Source organism: Choristoneura fumiferana, chromosome 18 (assembly GCF_025370935.1).
Source record: "Choristoneura fumiferana chromosome 18, NRCan_CFum_1, whole genome shotgun sequence".
NCBI lineage: Eukaryota > Metazoa > Arthropoda > Insecta > Lepidoptera > Tortricidae > Choristoneura > Choristoneura fumiferana.
In genome coordinates, this window is record NC_133489.1 from 14036487 (window position 1) to 14058442 (window position 21956).

The 21956-nt window shown below is 37.1% G+C and overlaps 1 protein-coding gene across 3 annotated transcripts in view; it reads left to right on the forward strand.

The window, feature by feature from the left end:
- Nucleotides 1–21956, forward strand: part of LOC141437611 (agrin-like) — a 202485-nt gene that overhangs the window by 70165 nt on the left and 110364 nt on the right. Inside the window, exon 1 of one of the 3 annotated variants that reach the window (XM_074101055.1) lies at nucleotides 5684–6396. The exons of the other annotated variants lie outside the window; for them this stretch is intronic. Within the exon in view, the coding sequence (XP_073957156.1) occupies nucleotides 5856–6396 (541 nt within the window). The 5' untranslated portion in view covers nucleotides 5684–5855. Of the gene's footprint in view, nucleotides 1–5683; nucleotides 6397–21956 lie in introns of those variants that run through there. 3 annotated transcript variants of the gene reach the window in all.

The following is a 21956-nucleotide window of genomic DNA, read 5'->3' on the forward strand; positions in this document are numbered from 1 at the left end:
CCAAAATTACGATGTAATAAAAAGTGAACAGCTCCCTCTTAATTTGTAATGGTGTGTCAAGGAATCACAATAAAACGCGGCACACAGCGTTATATTGTATTGGTCTTGAATCGTTAAAGTATCTTTAATGTGTTAGTAGGAAATTCAACTTACACCCCAATTTGCATAGCGTTCCAAGTACTATGCCGGAAAAACCCTTTGATTGGTTGCGTTTTTTGTGGTAGGAAATCCAAAGCTTTCATCGCACACAATTACCGACAAAACTGAATATCTACAATCATTGCCATTCTTACTATTAATAGCAGTTTTAAAAAGTAGACAAGTACAATGTGCCGAATAGGTCTTATACAATATTTTTAGGATTTGCTCCAAATAACCAACTGGAACAATATAAAGGTGTAAATCGATATCCTCTCTATTACAATAGGAATGCAGATGCAATTGTAGTATACGTGACATGTCCTACTTATGGGAATGGCTAGCTCGAGTCCATTTTACCTCTATTGGTGAGAGCAAATCGAAACAGAACAATGGCACCGATATTTACCTTACGCAAAAGCATGAAAGCATTTCGCAGCTCGTACTGAGTGTTTAAAAGATTGAAATTTGTACAAGAAAAGTGAAGTTTGTTTGCGTTTCGTTCGATCAGGCGTGTTAGCGGCCAAGTGGAGCGCGGCTCGACCACAAAATGCAATTATCGATCGCTGTCTGCCGCAGCTATGCTTGAATTGCATTCCAATGCTGCAGCCAAGTATGAGGCTCGGCTGTCGGTCCTACCAGCCTTACTCTTACGGAGCAAGTTTCTAGAGCATGGTGTGATCTTCCTATATAAATATGCTCAATTGTTTGCAGAAGAAAGTCCGTAGTAGTGCAAAAATAAGAAGACAAAGGCGGTGAAGCGCAAGCAGAAATGAGAAAAGAACAAACATACACACACACACACACACACACACACACACACACACACACAACAAACATCACGCCTGTATTCCCAAATGGGGTAGGCAGAGCACACGAAACGTTACCGCTTCGGAGCCACTTTTAGCAGTTTTAGGTTTTAAGTTTGACAAAAACGGTACTATAGTGACAGGTTGTTAATGAGAAAAGAAAAAGTAAACATAACAGAGATCTAAACTTAAAACTATTTCTTTTTATATAAATTACACTACTATCCTCGTAAATGTTAAAGTTGTATCTACAGTTAATACGAGCACGGATTTATTGACCAAAGTTATTAGTACACAATACAAGATAGGTACAATTGTTAATACGTTAGCTTTAGTAGACTGTAAATGTTCGGTACCTACATGACTTGCGAGTTGTCTAAATGTTATACTTAGGGGCTGTTTCACCATCCATTGATTAGCGTTAACCCACGGTTAAATGTGATGCCGTCTCAGTCTATTCGAACAAAACAAATGAGACGGCATCACACCTAACCGCCAGTAAACACTAATCAATGGATGGTGAAACAGCTCCTTAGTCTCTACTGATCGATTCTTTCAGGAAATCGAATAATCTTCCTATCCGGCATGGCGGTTTGTCTAAAATGTATTCTAATTTAAATAGAGCGCTAAATACATGTTATAGGTACGTGTACAGTAAATGCACCTCGTATAATCTTATTCAAACATTCTTAAGTTGTCATGAGCAAGATCTTGTTTAAAAGTTAAATGGCGCTTAAGTATTAAGTGCAACTGTCTAAGAAAAGGTTAGGTTACTGCCCTCTTGCGCGACCTCCTCGGGATGGTTAAGTAATCTTTTAAAGTATAATGGGAAAAGTTAATTGTCTGTCACTGACATGCATTGGCTGAGCTTGTTTTCTTTATTAGTAATTTTATTTAAAATGTGATACAACAAAGTACCTACTCACAAAGACATTTCGTAAATAAATTGGTTTATGAAATAGTAAACTGAAAATAAATAAGACTTGGTGTAGCTATATAATTTAATAAGTAGGTAACGAAAGTTTACAGACAATAAAGAACACTTGCAGTAAACACATAAATCTCGAGTTAGCGTTAAGCTCAGTTTAGTAGTGTCAAATTGTATGGAACTGTCAAGCTTAAGCCTGGATTAACTACTAAATCTAGATTTATTTATTCCTGCAAGACGGCCTTTATGTTTATCAATTGATGACACGTCCCGGTGTTGCATGGGTGAACGTTAAAAAAAAGAAAGAGATGAAAAAATAAAGGAGGTCTATAATCAAAGGCATTTATTCACAATTTTCACCTCCTTTTCCACAAAGCTACTTCCGCGAGAGCAGCAGGGCTACTACGAAACTCGAGACTCGAAGTTCGTGTAGTGCGGTCCCTCTGACACTTATACTATTTAATACGAGAGCGAGAGGGACGGTACAATACGAACTTCGAGTTTCGAGTTTCGTAGTAGCCCAGCAGGGGCGCGTCGCTATTTATCTATCCTTATCCTTACTAATATTATAAAAGCAAAAGTAATTTGTTCTATCTGTCTGTACCATTTCATGCTTAAACGGCTGGTTGGAACTTTTTAATGCTACTTGGAACAGAAATGGTCTAAATTACTAAAAGGAAATATTTAATTATTTTTAAAAAGAAACATGACTGTATTCAAAGATTTTTGAAAACACACTTTCCGCACACGGAAGTCGAACCGACTCAACTATAAAAAAAGTAACACACTGTATTTTATGGGATAAATTGATAAGGTTAGACATAGAGATCAAATCTCTTGATAAATAAATAAAGTAGAAAGGAAGACTATCAAATGTAAATTTTCTTCTAACTTTATTTTAATTAAACGTAAAAATGACAAGTTTTTTTTAAGGTACCTCATCGTTTCAGTTTTGTTTATTTTTAAAAATAAAGGACACTTCCTTTTAGTAGGAAAATATTCCTATTTTCAGTGTTAACAGTACTTTCCCTCCAGGTGAATTAAAAATTTTAAACCTTGGATTTCTATAAACTTTCCATGAAAAATATCTATATAATTGATGGTGAAAACTGCATTAAAATTCGTTGCGAAGTTTAAAATTAAGCGTACGTGCATACAAACATACAGATAAACAGATGGCGGGAAGTGATTTTATTTTAAACTATTTACAGAGGATTAGTAGAGATTTGTAATTAACACGGATACATAATAATTAATAATGAACAAAGAAATAATTGAATGTTAGGGTAGAGAATAATAATATAACCAGTTTGCTAAACAACATTGGCACAATAGGAAGTCTGCTACTGGCTGAAATACGATTAATCAAGGAAGTATGTTCCTCAGTAATTTTCAATTACTGTTTGCTTTGCCTACTTACTACTTTATTCCATAAACGTCATACTAACGATCGGGGACTTTGACGAAGATGCCTTAGTGAAGGCTAAATACACGAACAAAAAAAACGGCTCCCTTCCATACTCCCATAAAAATATGTATGCAAAGAAATTCATTAAATATTTTTGCTCGTCAGTACAGCTTAAAAAATGCTAATGCTCAAAAACATTTTTTTTAGATCTTATGATCATCAAAAATACCTCGCCTTTGCGTGTGTTCGCAGCACCAAACTAAGATTTTATTTAAGTATTTCTTTACTGTTAGTATTTAGTACATATATGACTAATGTCCATTATAAAGCACTTTATAAGGACTGCCTGAACGTTTCTAAGAACTAAGCTCTTGATCTCAACAAAAAAGAGCACCTTATATCTCGACATCTGTTCTTGCTAGGTGTTATGTAAATCGACGAGAATGTTGAACAAGTTCTCTATTCCGTTGACCTGATGCATTCTGGTCGTAATCGCATAGTTTATCTTTTGTTCGATTGTAATTATTTACGCGGCGACACCGTCCGTTGCTCTGCGCTTGCACCACTGGCTAAAGTATCGGACTACTTGTTCGCCCACGCCGTTCCACGTACAACTTGCGTAAAGCTGCGGGCACATCTGCAGCTGATCCAGTTCGTATTTTTTTTATCGAGATTATTGTGTCGCTATGTGGGAGTAATACCTGGTATTTAATACAACGTGGATAAATTTTTCCTTTAAAAACCGACATCTGTGTTGACTTTTTTATTTTTTGTTTATATTTAGTTTTTGCGGGATATAAGTCGCCTTTGCCAGTATCAGTGCTGCAAGTGATGGATGTCAACGTGAATTACTCAACTGTAAGATGCAACGTTCAAATGACTTGTTGGGTTAGGCTGATAAATAAGGATACCTCACCAAATATCCTTGAAAACTTAATCGGAACCACTTTGAAATTATTTATCTACAAAATAACATAATCTGCAGAGAATAATTTGCAATGAAAACTATTTGAAAGATGATGAGGTAAAAGTTAAACCCTACCACGGCTGTTCTTAGCCTTTCTAGCAGGTTGTTATTTATTTTTACAAAGCTTATCATTGAAAAGACTCTTCTTCTAATTTTATTTTTTCATGAAAAATATGTATAAAACAGTTAGTTGACGTACGCACTTGCATTAAACAAACACTAAACGTTTACGTATCGTGATAATAATTTTCATTGCAAAATAATAAACAAATTCAAGAACGTAAAGCTATTCTTAAGTGCAGGTTTATCTAATCTAAAGAGTCATCTAATCTAATACACTACAGGGTCCTCTCTGCTGCGAGTAATAGCTTAGATGATATCTCTCCTTAATATTGCGTTAGAAGATATATTATAAATGACACTATTTCCAAGCGTATGTATATTCGCCGTACTAAACGCCGCTGTGTTTAGCACTCACTAGTAAATGTATTCACGGCCTAATGTACTCAGTAAACTGGGCGGTTTGTCCACCAATCCGTGATTTCACGATACGGGCATTTGATGGCATTATTACCTTGTTTCCATACTGTTACTCTATGGTTTGTGGCCGAAGCCGGATGTTAGGCCATTCTGTATTTCAAATAGCGCAAAAAGTAAGGGTATGTTAGGCTTTTGTTGGGGTTACGAGCCTAATATAACAGGCGAGTCACGGCTGCTCTTTACAAGTTTATTGGGCCTCCAATTATTACGAACTTTTTGGGTTCAATACAAACTACCTTTAGCTTTTACAGTTCTGTTTAGAACTGCTGCTCATTAAGTATTCTCGGCAAGCAAGTATACATATGTACAACATATTTTTACTCAATTATTTAAGTCACCAAATCATTAATATTCGCTATATTCATCCGGTTAGAATAATTAACTAACAACAGTATTGATTTGACCATTCAATTATTCAAATTATTTAATTTTAATAGTGTACGCGGCAAAACTACACGCCTGTCACCGTCAGTTTCTAATTGGCATTTAATTTAACAGTTTGTCAACTTTATATCCGATACTGACTAGAATAACATTTGATTATCAATTTCTAGCTACGAAGCTTTATTTACTTAACTCGTTATGCATAAAATAAGCATTTAATTTAACATAGTATCAAGTATTACTCTCTTAAAATATAAAATGAACAAAATTGTACGTTCAATATTTAAGACAGAAATTAATTTAAGTAAAGATTGTACTTATAATAATACTTATTAAATTAGTTTGGCACCGAGAGGATTGTTTGGCATGGCACCTACACAAAACGACAAAATCAGAAATGGCAAGGGCACTAAGTGTTTGCTGAGATGGGATAAACAGCTTTAAGGTTTGCTTATAGTTTAAGCTGCAAGTTGCATCGATAGAGCCTCCAGTCGATGTTGGTACGGCGCCGTGCGCGCGCGCCTCACATACACACGGTTTTCACCCGCTACGGATAAACGCGATGTTGAGGCGAACCTAGAGTGAAAATAATACTTTTACCTACTTAAGATATTATAATTTTTTCGAAGTGAAAGTGTACCTATTGACAATGTTTGGAAAATTACAAGGAATCCTATCAAAATGACCACGAAAAACTTTTTAACAATCACAGCTACCCTAACAATTTTGTTAACAATACTTTCAATTAATGCCGAATTCGTAATAAAGGGGAAAGTTAATAAACGCAACACAATCATAAGCGTTCACAATGGTACCCCGCCGCCGTGCTTCAACAACAACTCAATATTCAAGAGCAAAACAGTATTAAGAAACACGGTGATTGAATCAAGATATATTTTCACGGGGAAAATTTCCAGTGTTTCAAAAAGAAAAGTTAGGAAAACAAAGTTATACGTGTTCAAAGTGTTGATAAGGCGAGTTTTAAAGGGTGACCTTGATGTGTTCAGTGAAATATTGAACTTCGAGACAAGGACAAGCAACTCGACGAATCGTGCGTACGTTCTGGCCGAGGGTGGGGCTTGGAGGAGGGGGTGCGCGAGCGCCCAAGGCTGGCCGGCGTTACTTTTCACTAGCGGCGAGGCGAGCAGCTCGCTGAAATTGCTAATAGACCCCGTACCCTTAAAGCTTGACTATGCTCGTCAAGTAAAGGGTATAATTAAAGGTAAAGAAACCAGTAAATCGTAGTACAAAGAGTTCTAAAACATTTGGTGACTGGATTGCAGTCCTTAGTAGTAAATAGGTAATGTCAATGTGAATTGTACTTTCTGAAACCATTTTTCACTGGAAATTCAAATTGGAATTCAAATCATCATCATCATCCCAGCCTATATACGTCCCACTGCTGGGCACAGGCCTCCTCTCAGAACAAGAGGGCTTGGGCCATAGTTCCCACGCGGGCCCAGTGCGGATTGGGAACTTCACACGCACCATTGAATTGCTTTGCAGGTTTGTGCAGGTTTCCTCACGATGTTTTCCTTCACCGCAAAGCTCGTGGTAAATTTCAAATGTAATTCCGCACATGAATTTGGAAAAACTCAGAGGTGCGAGCCGGGGTTTGAACCCACGACCCTCTGTTTGAGAGGCGATAGGTCAAACCACTTGGCCACCACGGCTTTTTTTTTTCGGAATTCAAATCCAAATTAACATTTAAATAATACCTCGTATTCTTGGAAAAACTGGATTGGTATGTTCACTTCATTATACCTAACGTTTTCCTGCTTAACTACACCGGCACATGTAGGTACGCAACTAATAGAAAAAGTAAATAAACCGCTGAAAACCACCTACGTGTATTATGGTCATATTACCCAAATAAAATACCAATAAACGTACGTACCTAAATGTGTACAGAGCCGTGGTTCGTGTGTATTCCTGTGTAATTTTACAGTGATGTACCGGCGGCGCTTATCTCAAAGATGATTATCGGGTGTGAATTGTTGAGCCCAAAGGTGGACTGCAGTTGTAAAACCGTTAAGCCTGGAATGGATTTTTGGATATCCCACTTACTGCCGGTTTCTATAAGAAAAGTTCTATAAGAAATGTTAACTCAAACAACTTAGTTTGCTACTCTGGTGGACGCTTTATTTATCGAAGTCGTGGATTTACTTGATTCGAGCTATAAATTCTAACTTTACTACCTAAGTTGCAACATAATTTGTATGGGAGACAGAAGGCAAACAAAAACAAGTTAGTTATCTAGAAGAGCAAAATAACCGTAACAGGCAGGGTATGGAATACAGAAGGGAAAGGAAATACTAACCTTTATAAAGCGCTCAATTTTTATCATGCCGTATCCAGAGTTAGGTATAGGCATTGTACTATTACTTATTCTGTGGTATAGGTAAGCTTCATAAATTAACATGAAGTTCCACTCCTTAAGTCCGAAATGTATTCGTAGAAGCGAGCCGTGGGTGGGGTCATATCGTGAGAAAACAAATCCGAAAATTCGGTGACTGGGCTTCTAAACAAACATGAAAAATGCATTATTCTGATTGAATGAAATTTATATAGCGACTCGCAGGAAGAGAAGCCTGTGTAAACTATGTCCCAGTAAAATTCAAATCAATGTGGAATAAAACAAGATAAGCGAAAGATTTGTTTTGAGAGATAATAAACTCTTTGGAAGATATATTATTATAATGAAGACAAGGTTGGCAGCAGATAAAAACAAACGGTCGTCCTTCGGAACAAGGGTCGATCCTGCGGGATTTGTCGCCGCGTCCTGGGACGATTTAGTTTATCGGGACCACCAGCGACGCGTGCCCGCCGCTAACAAATTTATTGACACTCTTTCAATTAAACTCACCTATTATTACCATGAACAGGCTCGGCGGTCACAACAGAATAGAACACGATAACTCGCCGCATGGTTCTATAATACGTCTCGCCTGATATCGCCTGCCGCCCGCTCCGAAAGCCGTAAAAGGAGATTTATTAAAACTATTTGGAAACTGATTCGATCGAAACCGAACGATTTGACATTTAGATAAAGAGTAAAATTTATTTTTCCCTTGGTTGCGTCGCTTCGTTGGAGTGACAATGGAATAAAAAGGTTATAAAATGCGGCGGCTGCGGCCGGTCGCCCACGTTCCCGCGGGTGTTGTTGGATGTTCATAAGCGAGGCTGCATATCGGCCGGCAGTCGCAGCTGCCACGCTGGCAGATAAAACGCGACGACTGCGTTATTACGGTTCCCCGGCACTCGCGAGCACGTGTAAATTTCTATGTGAGAACACGGCAGATAAGGCGCGAGCGTGGGCGCAACGCGGAGAAAACTCGACCGAAGGCGCCGCGAGCCGCCGGCGCCGACGTCGCCGCCCGAGCGTCGCCAACTTGCTATTTGTAAAAAAACATTAAATTTACGATGTTATAAATTTCATGCGGTTACTTTTTTGACAGATAGATCGTTCTCGGGATCGATTAAAAGTTATCAAAAAATAAACGAAGGTCATTTATTATATCCATTATAATTTATAGTACACCTACGCTGCAAAAAAGAATACAAGCTTCGTCCCATTGTTATTTTGTAGGTTTGACATAATCATTTGGTTTTATTACGAGGCCGCATTAGGTAGGTAATAAATATACGATTTTAAAATTGAATTTAATAAGCTTTGACACTGCGTCATCCTTTTGTTTTCTTATGACCGTGTGCCAGGCTAGGACGATAAATATAATCTCCTTAGAGGACGACAAGACGTGACTTAAGAATAAGACGTTTTCGCTGACGCATTGTTTGGAGACTTGACTACAACTTCGATATCGTTTATATTAAATAACTAATAAAATTTTATTTATGGTTATTTTTTCACAACATAATATTATAATTATTCCATGGATGTAAATTTATTGTGAAAATGTGGTTAACGATAATTTTCATCACACTTGCTCGTAAACAGTGTCGTAACATGCAGGCTACCTTAGTTGCAACCCCCCAAATAAAACCCTCGACCTTAATGTGCTTGTCATGAAACCCGTGGTCGGTAAATGAGTCATTGCGCGTACACATTTTCTTGCCATGAAGCCCAAGGTCGGTAAATGAGTCCGTGCCCGTACTGATGGCACTGCGCCGTGCCCGTGCGCGCGCTCCTGCTGCAGGACTACATGGACCACATGCACACGCACGTTGCGGCGCATGCCGAGGGAGGTTGAGGGCGACGCTGCCAAGAGCACAGCCTAAGGTATCGCCAATATTTGGAAGAGTTATATTTTTTTTATATTAAACGTACGTATTTGTTAAAAATAGATATGAAATAATATTAAACTAGCTTTTCACCGCGTCTTCACCGCCGTAAATCATTAGATCTATAGGTAGAGTCATTCACGATGACGCGTGCCGTGATTTTTATTACAATGTCGTTAATGTCTAATTTTGACAAAATCACGCGTCTTTGTGGATGGCACTAGGTATAAATAGCAATTAAATTGAGCTTCTGGAATTTCCCTGAATTCTACAGGTAACACACTGGTTTTTATTTACAATGCATAAAGAATATCCGTATAAAATGTTGTCTCTTAACTTAACGGTTGAGATTTTCCATACATTACAGTATCGTGAGAATAATTTTATTAAGGCTTCCAGCTATCCGCATACCAAATCTTGTCCTAATCGCTCCAGGCAATTTAGCGGGAAAGATTCACAAACACACTCACAAATTTTGGCCTCTATAATATTTGCTTTTATTTTATTGAGTGAGTAAAAACGGAATAAAGTTAAAGGATCGTTGCTATGATTCAGCACACGTTCTGTACTTAAGACGAACGTTACATTTTAGTATAAGTATCTACAACGGAATGAAAATGTATTTGCGTTACGAGTCAGAGTACAACAAAATAGAACGATTTTCCTTGGTAAGTAAGGAGCAAGTTCAATACAGTACGCTTGAGGACACCGCAGTATTCCCTGCCTGCATTTAGCTGAAAGAACGTGAATGGTAACATAACATGAATTCCAATTTAACGATGGACCGTAGACTCCCTACTCTGGTTCCCTGTATGCAGCATACGTGCTACATTCTTATTCCGGACGAATGTTATGGACAATCTCGTTTATGAGATGCCTTTCTAACTGGCCAATTCCAAAGGCTTCACACCGAGTCCGGTAACTTAAGACGTCCGCTTAATTTACATATTTCCATTGTATCCAGTAGAGTTTCCATAAAATTTAACAACACTCGACTCCACGTGTCCTGTGAGAGCCCAAGATGCTTCTTTATGAGCCTCCTCAAGACCGAGTTAAGGTTATGGCTATAATTCAGTTTTATGAAACCCCTTTCAGGTAACAAAGTGTATAATATCCCAAAAGTTCTCACATATCTTACATAAAGCTAGTCAATATAACGATCTCTAGCCAGCGATAGCGAAAACTACGAATCTTACTTTTAAGTGCATAGTTGTATCACTCAGTATTGGCATTAAGACGCAAGACGTTTCTGTCGCAAGGACTATCAATAACATGTCTGCCATTTTAAGATTAGACCTTTGATTTATGTTTTAACTCTTTTTTCACTACATAATATGTACATTACATAACTAAATATGAAATAAAATAATTTAGAAACTAATTTCATCCAATAACGATTTCAAATATTGAGTAAAATTAAATTTAAAATTGGAAGAACCTTTTTTTAGGGTTCCGGAGCCAAAATGGCAAAAACGGAACCCTTATAGTTTCGTCAAGTCCGTCTGTCTGTCTGTTTGTCTGTCCGTCCGTCCGTATGTCACAGGCATTTTACTCGAAAACTACACGAAGTATATCAGTGAAATTTGGAGTACAGATGTCTTGTCAACGCCGCTATTTAGTTTTGTAGTTAAATTACAAAAAATAATATAAATTGAAAATCTTGTAAACCGTTTGTCCAAAAAATATGCAAAAAATATGGAACGGTAACGCTTAATAAATACTTTCAAGGAAAATTAATTTCAACATGATCAGATATACCGTTTTGAGTTATTGCCGAAAAACTGCGCTTCTCAACAAAAGGACGTAAGTGCCGTGAATATACGCTCTTTTCTGGTAATAGATTTCAAGACTGTGGTAAGTGTTTTAATTGTGTTATTTTATCGCACATAATATTACTTGATTTTTTCGTAATGGTTACGGAACCCTATCTTGGGCGTGTCCGACGCGCTCTTGGCCGGTTCTTTATTAAATGAATGTACTAGAGTTTGTGTTTCTGTTGAAAGAAAAAATACGTTTTTTATTTTTCATCGGAATCGGAGCAATTTATGGATAATTTAAGTACATACGTCGTGTATCTCTGAAGTAAAACTTAAAAGGCTTATTCTTCTTTTAAAAGACCTGCAAACAAGACATGGAGGAAATTTATTTTATTTGTCCGCGCATTACGAGATGTTATAAGGCAATGAGAAATTCTTAACAGAGTTTTATGGCTTCAATAACGAACTTTACGGCGTTATTGCGGCTGTCGGTACATATTGTTATGCTGAACTGTAGTAACGAGTAAATTGCTCTACGTGTTCCAGAAGCATTAGTGAACTTTTTAACAGCTTCTTTGACGATTTTAGGCTGTTAATATTTTATTACCCACTTGCTCGTTTGCCATCCATTCGAATAAATAAAAAAAATAGATTTTGATGTTCTGTATTTAAAATTTGAAAAATGAGATTTAATTTTCTGTTTACAGCTTTTTTGTCTTGTACTGGCTTTTTTGTCAGATTTTGATCCATTTGAGATGTGGTATATTTGGGTAGCCTACGACCTACAATCCATCCTTAGGCTACGATCGAATATGTACAATCTACATACTAGTTGTCTAAGAGGAAAACAAAACCGCCGATTGCGGTGGATGCGAAAAGCACAAGACCGGTCTGAGTGGAGAGCATTGGGGGAAGCGTATGTCCAGCAGTGGACATCTTTCGGCTGACACGATGAAGAGGAAAACGTAATGCCGTTCCACTGTACTACGTAGTTTGAAAAAAAAGTATAGATTGAAAGGCGTAACTTACGCAGGAAAGAAATTTTAGCATATCCCGAGGAACATGATGCCATAACGTCTCTAAAGAAATACCTTTAACCATTTTAGTTTTGAAACTATATGCTAGAAGGGGGATGTGGTGGTCGTAAACCGGTGTTACGGTCGGCGCAGGGTGCCGCTGTCATAAAGCGAACGGAACCATACTGAACGCAGCCTTGCCTGGCTCCAAGAAAACTTCAATTCAATTGAATTGAAACGCTGCGCGCACTGTTTTCAGTAGCTAAGTGAATTGCATCCGAATTTACTCCACTGTACACGAAGCCGAGAAGTTTACGTTGAAATATATAAAGAGATTAAATAACTTTGAGCAATCTATTAGCCAAGCCCTGTGCACTGTCGAATCAAATGAATTGTGGCCCTTTGTTGAACGTTTTTTACATAGCTTTGACGAGAGCATTAGTTGTGAGAATGCACTGTGAAAGCGTGAAGCCGTGGTGGCCTAGTGGTATGATCTATCGCCTCTCATGCAGAGGGTCGTGGGTTCGAACCCCGGCTCGCACCTCTGAGTTTTTGGAAATTCATGTGCGGAATTACATTTGAAATTTACCACGAGCTTCGCGGTGAAGGAAAATGTCGTACAAACCTGCACAAACCTGCGAAGCGATTCAATGGTGCGTGCGAAGTTCCCAATCCGCACTGGGCCCGCGTGGGAACTATGGCCCAAGCCCTCTTGTTCTGAGAGGAGGCCTGTGCCCAGCAGTGGGACGTAGGCTGGGATGGTAATGACTGTGAAATTGTTCTACAGTTAAAATATGATTAGTACTAAAAAAATAAAATAAAATCAGTTTATTGCAGACAGAGTTCATATTTTATAAGCGTGAGTAAATTATTCACTTAAAAGCTATGTAAGAATTGCTTAAAATTCTGAATTTCTCGATAAGCTGAAACATTTACTTATTTATATTCTTTTAGAGAAAAACTAAATAGTATTGGCTTTTATAGTTTAATTTCATATTAGGGATCTGGGATTGGTAGGAGGATAGACGTAAAAACAAAAACAATTAATTATGACAATGAAATATAAAATATGCAGTAATTAGTTCTTTTTAAAATGCATAGCCACCCAAACCATTAGAATTTAAACTAGCGACACATTCTTTTGTTATGCAAATGACAGAGACTTTAAATATTAACACTCAATCGGATTCAAGTCAACGGACTAACTAAACGGTTCAGTTGCATCCGGATACACGTGGGCAGCCCCCCTGGATACAAAGCGATGGAATGTCGGCCGATTCGTACCTGCGTGTGAGTTGATCGTATCGATGATTTACGTGCATTAAAGAGTTTATTGGAATGACTTAAGGTTCAAAACAAATCGATGGAATGTTTAATAAAGGACTACTTAGGTCTGTATGAGATAATAAGGCTTTGAAACTAAAACAAAACATTATGTTTAGGAGTGAAGTGTGTTAAGTGATTGATATTTATTTTGATTGTTATTTCATAAGAGCTACGCCACCATGTCGGGCCACGTGCAGTGCAAGGTTCCGTATTAAGATACGGCAAATATTCGATATCAATTTTTAATCTACTAAATATATGTCTACTATATAAGTTCAAAAGCCTTCTTCTTTTAAATTTTTCCAGCCAACGGTTTCGCTTGTAGAAGGGGGGAGGGGGAGGGGGGGGAGACACTTGATTCTAACAAAAATTAAATTAGCACTTTAAAGCTCAAACGGGCTCTAATAATAGTCATGATGATGATGATGATGATGATGTGATCCTGTTATCCCTCATGGGTTTAGAAGTGGTTTAGAATGATAAAATTAAAGTACAGTTTTTCAGCACTAGTAGGTAGCTACCTACTAAGCTAAGTCGCGGACGAGCGGATGGATAGCGAAGCTATACTTAAAATTCCTTGTAGTACCAGGGAAGCCTAAAAACGGCCAAGTGTGAGTCAAACTTGTATATGATTTAAAAAAAACAGACAATTTTTTACTTAAAATTTAATTTATTCGCGGGTACGTGGGAACTAGACTTACCTACAAATCCCTATTGTTACTAATTTCAACTTGATACTTTCACGCGTTCCCAAGTATAGATAGACGGATGAAAATTAACTGCCGAGGCTCTGTCAAACGCTATGATGTTAATGTTTGTGTGTTTATTGACAATCCCTAGAAAAAAGTTTGTAAACACAAGCAATCGTTTCACTATGACAACGTTCCGTATATATTCAACAATTAAAGCTACTGACCTATCGTTCCTTACAACTATTACCTACTTTCTTATAAGGATAAGTGATGTGTTTCCCTGCTAATAATTAAAAGAAAACCGTACGTGTAACCACATTATTGTGCCTCACCCGTACATAAAAGCCAAACGGAGTAACTCGTCAATGCTGACATCAATAATTAAAAGAATAATAATATAATGATGTCAAAACCTGGAGGTTCCTTGTACCACGCCCACAAAGAGGTGGGTAGGGACATGATTTATTTGTAACAATGCTGCGGGGGCCATATTATTGTAGCGTTTAAAATGATGAAGTAATAGAGGTGTTACTAATTATTATTCTTTATTGTTACAGGTACGGTAATGTCTGCTTCTTAGAGAAGGTGAATTTTTTATGAAGATATTTTTTGTTAATTTACATTTGAATTTAAAGCGTAATAAATTACTACGGAACCATGACATTAGTCAAAGGGTTTATAATGCGCCTACAGTTTTGCCTTTTGAACCAAGAATTGACTTTTGGTTAAGTACTAAATAAATAGTACCTACAACTCAACTTTACTCGTAGTCTATTTTGTATGAAGGCTTCAGCCACGGTTAGAATTCGTAATGTAGGCAAAACTACTGCGCCAGGTGACTGTATAACTAAAAGGCTGCTAATACACCTGAGATGTTCTAGGAAGTGGAGTGGTTTCCGAGGAAAAAAGCAGCGCTGAGCTAGTCTAGGAAAACAAAGTAATCCTTTTGGTGTTTATTTCCTGGTAGACCGCTCCGCTTCCTCGCAGATCTCTGCTGGATGCTCACCTTGAGGGAGGCGGGCTGAAAACCATCGCAGCGGATATATACAGGCTTGTAAGTATTTACATTCACAGCAAATCCTGGAACCGCTCCTTTTACTACACTTTCTTTTTTCAAAGTGTATTTTTTATGCGACAATAAACGATTTCTTTCCTTATGAAGTTTACTGGATCTATGATTAGTAATAAACGGTGACGTGAAGAGGTCGGATTGCTTAACTAGGTACTCGTCGCCAAAACATAACACGATAGCATTTCACGTTGTAACCACATTATTAACTGTTTACACACAGTAATCCGCTAATTGAATGACTCGGGATTTGCACATTACAATGTATTTAAAGTTCGTAGGCATGCAGCCGTGAATGCGGCCGTCGCTGCCAGGAGTTGGCTTGTTTAGTCTAAAACAAAGTCTTCGCTTAGTAAATAATAAGTTAAAGCGTTTCTCTGGGCTGGCTTCGGAGTTGTGTTTACGCGTGGCCCTGTGTTGACACGATGTCTGCTACTGCTAGGGTTGCGAATATGTCAGGATTTTAACGTTCCTTTCTTGACTCTGAAACTGTGAGGTTGTTCCCACGATAGACTAATTTAGCTGCGTCTGGCTGCACGTATTTGTTATGATAAACTCTCTCTTCTTCTGAGTCGTTCACTCTTGACAGAGTGGTCGTGGTCATGCTTTGGTCGATCGATTCCTGTGACACTGCTGCTGTCACGACGCGTCGCCAAGTATGATAAACTAGCATTATTAAAAAACGGCTTCATCCGTGTGCGAAATAAAATTTTAAATCGCTTTTTGTTATAATATTTAGTATTCACGGAATTTTAAATGGATGGATTGTCTACCTATTTTTTTCATTTATCTGTCAAATGGTAAAGATTTGAAATAAAATACTGAATTAAACCTTATTGTCCATGTGTATTATCTATCATTACAGTCACCCAATATGATGGAGTAGGTAGGACATTAAAAAATTTCACAAATTACAAATCACATGACGTTTTATTACAATGCATGTTACAGTAAGTTAAAATGAATTCATAGCATCTAAGTAAGTCTCGATCGTGACAAAACATGTAGTAGGTATGTTTGCATGATTTAAAATCTCTCCGCCATACATTGAAAAAAATCCAAACCGATCCCAAATCAATAAGTATCTTTATTACACGTTTTACATGACACAATTCATAATCCGAGACCGGAATATACCATTAGGCCGAGTCGGAAAACAATGCGAGTTGTTAATATTGTATGAATATGGAGAATTTTAGCTGAATCACAATTTTGAGAGCAATCTCATTGTGACGTGTTTGCATAAGCCTTTCCAGTGCATGGTCCGTTCCAAACATCAACAACAATCCGTGTAGCTTCCAAATGGATTAACATAATATCTCGGTATCTGTTAATATGTATGTGCACAAAAAGAAAATTGCGATAGCTTTTTGACGTTAAAGATCAATCGTTATTATTATAAACATGTATTATATTTGGATTCTGGTGGATAGACATGTGTGGGTTGGATTACAGGGAGGTTTGAGACAAAAAAAAATCCTTAGTTTGTTATTTATGGAGTAGCGGCGTAGGTCACGAGGAAACTTTATTGTTCACTTTTCCATACTAACTCCATAGAAAATAAAAGCAGTTATCTATCAATACTTTGTTAGGGAGCCTACTGTACACTTGTAAAAAATATCTTACTTGCTTGTTTGTAGCAGAAAATTCAGTTGTAAACATGGTAAGTATTTTGGATGACCTAAAAAGAAATTTAGACAAAAATATTGGAAATAAATTGCGTAAGCAGTCAGAAATGTTACCTTACATTAAATTATATAAATATTAATTATAATAAAGCAGTCAAGTGCGTATCGGACTACGTGCAGTGTAGGCTTAATATATCAGCAAAACTTAGTTTAAAACTACCCCAAACTATAGGATTAGATGAAAAAAAAATCATCCTCACCTTACTTATACATATGTGGTGAAGGCATACATATGTGGTGTTTTTTTATTCTTTTAACGCTTTGTTGGCGTGATTAACATTATACTCATGCAATGCGGATATCATGAAATTTAAAATGGTCTCTACACCTAGAGGCGTCAAGTATCACAGGAGCAGTGTTATCGAAAACAATGGATTCGAACCTGAAAGCGAAGCTGTTTACTATGTCTAAATCAATTGGGATACAAAGTGAGTATGTTAAGAGAGCCGGCAAAGGGTCGAGGTGAGACGTGGGTAATCACTCTCAGCTCGAACATGGGCATTAGTTGACATACACATCGCTTAGTTCTGCCAGTGGATACACTAGTTCTACTCTGAACTTATCATTCAGCCGCAACCAACCGCCCGTCTCAAATAATAGGTAGTTATTTAACAGAAGAGTTTTACGCAGCGGAAACATTCTTTGAAAATGATTAATAATAATTAGCGTTGTCTGGCTAAGAAGGTAGCTCTCTAAGCAATATTAGTTACACTTGAACAAAAATATACACTAAGAAATTACTGCTTACAGCGGCAGTGAAACGAAGTTCCTTAATCGTTTCAGCATCCTGCTCATATTTTCGCGTAACTAAGTAGTAATTAATGTCAATTTTGTTCCGTGAATGGAAAACAATGTCTATTTGAATACAGTGTCAAAGCTATTCTATTCTGTGTTCGTAAAAGTTGACACTTGGCGTCAATCACACAGCAGTTAAATGGCCACGTGTGGTCTGTTGACCAACTCTAGCCAACCGCAAGGCTCGTACTAGTCTGATAAACCTAAGGAAGTATCATGCTACTAATTACTACAAGGTGTCATGCTTCCGATTACACAACACACTCATCAAAAATAATTTATAGAGATCACTTACATAATTGTGAATTTTACCGCACTTGTACTTTTTGAAGCTATTGCATTTGAGCCATTTTTGGTAACGTACATAACCCGAATCTAACATGAGATTTATTGCTGCACATAGTTTAAGCAATCTTTAAAATATAATATTCCTTCATAGCGTACTCGGGAAGTGAAAAATGGCTCAGAAGATAATGGTAAATAAATCATTATCGAGAACCTCTGAACGAGGGGTGCTTTCGGTTCCCATATACGTGAAATTGCCGATCTGGTTACATAAAACCTTTTTGCTACATCCATCTAAAATGGATATATTTTTAAGACATTTTTGGATTAGGAAATACTCGTAGCGGTTAAAGCTGGCACTGAACACGCCCTCTACAGCCAGGGAAAAGCTTTAACAGTAGCAGCACTAACAGCATTGTTCATAAAAGGAATGGATTAAGAAATGCTATTCGGGTAATTTTAGTAACAACACTACGCAAATGCCCAACAATCGCTGTAAAGCATACGGTGCGAGGCTTAAATAACATTATAGAAAAGAATTACTTTTTTTTAAAGAGACTGCTCTTGTCGCGCTGACCTTATAACTAGGTACTTCAATGAACTAAAACAATTACTTTGCTCACCCGCCCGCGACTTTATGTATGATAGCTACGTTTACACCTTTACGTTCCTTCCACCTCCTCACTAAGAACTCACACAAATCAGTCAACCAGAGCTTATTAGCTTTGTTTAAAAAAATATATAGGATGGTACTTAGGGAGTTATAGTGACAAAGTAAAACGTTTGTTTTGGTTTGTTTGTCTAGCATCTGGTAGCATAGTGTACGGTTGTGTAGCTCTGGTAAGAAGTCTGGTTAAGTGTAGTGTGGTGGTGGTGATAGATGGGTTTGTGTGATTTGTGTGTGTTCTTACAATGTGGAGGTGAAGGAACTGCTTGAACACGCATATCTTGCATAAACTTAGCTATCATAAGGTCGCGGGTGAGCAAAGAAATTGTTTTAGTTCATTGATATGGACCTACGCAAAGTAACGCCTGATTCAATAAATTATTTGTAACTAAATGTCTGGAATAGCTATTTCAATGACCTAGCAAGCTAACGCTTAATGCGGACAGAAAGCGTTCATCTCTTTTCGTGCAAATCTTACTGCTTATGAAAAGCTATATTAATATGTTTAAACTTACATGAACCAAAGGCATTATGCTAGGCCAACTAGAGTCCTATTGCCATTCTGAGCAAGTTAAGTACCTACTAGAGCGAATGTTGTCAAGTCCTTCATGGCACCGTAAACACGTGATACGTCAAGACGTGTGCAGATTGTGGCGTAGATACGACGGGGTTACCGAGCTACTGTTTCACCCTATTGTATGGCCACAATATACGAGTACGCACGTATAGCTTTAAGCTGAGCATTTGTTTCATAGTAGCACTACTGTCTAGGAAACAAAGGCATAGCCAAGCAAAGGTAGCATAAGTATTGAATTAATTAAATACAGCGTCTGCAAACTTTTATTCTTGTACAGTCGACTACAAAGAAATCGATAGGTACATAGGTATGGCTTTATTGACCTAACAAGAAGGTACAACGAATAAATATTTTTGAGTGTGTTATAAAACGGTTTTTACTAAAGGAATATTTTTTGGTGATTGGTTGGAAATTGCTTTTAATTTTACGTGTTAATACCTATTACGTTGAATGAAAGTAATTGGAATTAGCGCGTTCCTGTAGTAAATAATTCCTTCATTATTAGATGAGGTTGCTACAAAAGCGCAAGTTAACTTTCATATGTTCAAGTGATCATGAATTACATGTCAGGAAAATAAATTACTTTACTATACAAGCCTAAGAAAATAACAATTTGGTTGCAAAAATATAAATCTCCGTATTGCTAGGGATCCCGACAAAACCTATAACAATGTTCATCTAATGAGCTTTCCCGGTTAAAACTTGCTGGCTCCATAATTGGTTTTGCTTTAGATACATCGACTGGCGCCAAGCCTCTCGAGAATCTAGGTTGTGTAAATGGTTAAATATACTCCTACCTAGACGGTGAATGGACCAAGCTATATTTCACGCCTTCCAAGTCATTAAGCAATATTGGCAGAAGAAATATGAATGCGTACGTATATAATGCTGACCGTTATTTTATGGCTTATAATGGCAGACTTAAAGAAATTTACATTGCCAACAACAATTACGAATTTTAAGTTAAAACTTTAGCAACAATATATAAATAGTATCTGACAAGTAAGAAAGAAAAAAAAAGAAAAATACATTTTTCACTTCCCATGCTCGTAAAGTTCATTTTTATGCTGGATCTAGGCGACATAAAATGACTTTTTATGCTCTAGTGCATAAAGTAAAATCTTCGCCTAAGACTAAGGTAATCAGAGGTCAGCAGCCACAAACAAAAAAGTTTCTACATATTTTTTTAATTATTTTTATTTTATATAAATCTAAAAATCAATAAAATTAATCAAAAATAAACCAACAAAACTAACAAAATATAATTATAAAATAATGCATGAAAAATAAAAGGTACATAGAAAGTGAACAATAATTTCCACTGTTGCCATTTCATTTCCTCGCAATCTAAGCATTATACCCACTAATTCGAGCATTAAACCCATTTTCACCTCGACGTGTCTTTCCTCCCTCGCCGTACCGGCTCGGATGGCTATATGAACATCTTGGGTAAAATAGCTCGTTTTATGCTCTTGTTGTACAATCTACCATTTTATTCGTGACGACATGGAAAAAAGTAATGAGTTGGTAAGGGACAGCATAAAAAATTAGTTTAGTTCCGGTAAATGATAACAATTTTTCGTCAAACTGTCACCGTCTGACCAATCACTAAAAATAATAAAGTAGATTGAATAATTTCAAAATAGGTAAATTCACGGTAAATCTATTGTTCGTTTATTTCGAGTTCGTTTTGTGGCTTGACATAATTAATATTGATTATTGACATTATTAACATACGTTATTCATATGGATTAGAGGCACGCTTTTACAATACAAAAGGGTTCGACTGATTATATGTTTATGCTATATTGTGTTTGGGTACAATTTTAAGTGTACAAATATTTTCTTCATGACTCATCTAAGTATACATAGATGGGTGTTTTGTTTTCCTACTAAGTAATTATGCTGAGCTCACCAATTGTCCTGCTATAAGTAGATGTGAAAGTTTGTGAGAGTATGTGTGTGTGCGTGTGTGTGATTGTTATTCTCTTGTTTAAGATAAAATTTTGTATGTACATAGTCGGAACTTGGGAATAACACATAGATAACTTTTTATTTCGATATTCCTACCTATTTACACCTATGAAAACTGTAAATCTATATCGCTATATCTGAGAGGCATGTAATTTTGCACAAATGTTATTCATGTAATTAATGTATAAAAAATCTCGGTTTGACTTGTGTTAATTCCCGAACAAAACTAATCTGGAAATTTAAATTTAATTGTTAGATTCACTTAATCTGCGGGTATATGCAGGTTATAAATAAATACCTATCTTCAATCCCGGTCGGCTATTGCTGTAATTTTAAGGTTTACGACGAGTTAACGTCAATTCTGAGTATTTATGAAATGATTTTCAATGGCGTTTAATCATTCGACAGGTTTGCACGCAATGCGCCGGCATTTAATCACCGCGGGCTGTTGGGGTTTGCAGTCGGGCTCTAGTCCACCCACGCGTCTTCACGAGCGGCGCCAATGGTCAGATACCAGCCAAAGATATCGTATCGTTAAGACTGTACGTCGAATGCTATTTAAAACTGTTACCTCTAAAGGTTATCGTATAATTGGATTCTAAATAACAGCGGATTTTGCGAAATTCTAGGTTCCTTGTTGATTTTTAATAAGAACTTATCTGAACTATATTCTCCCACTAATATTAAAAATGCG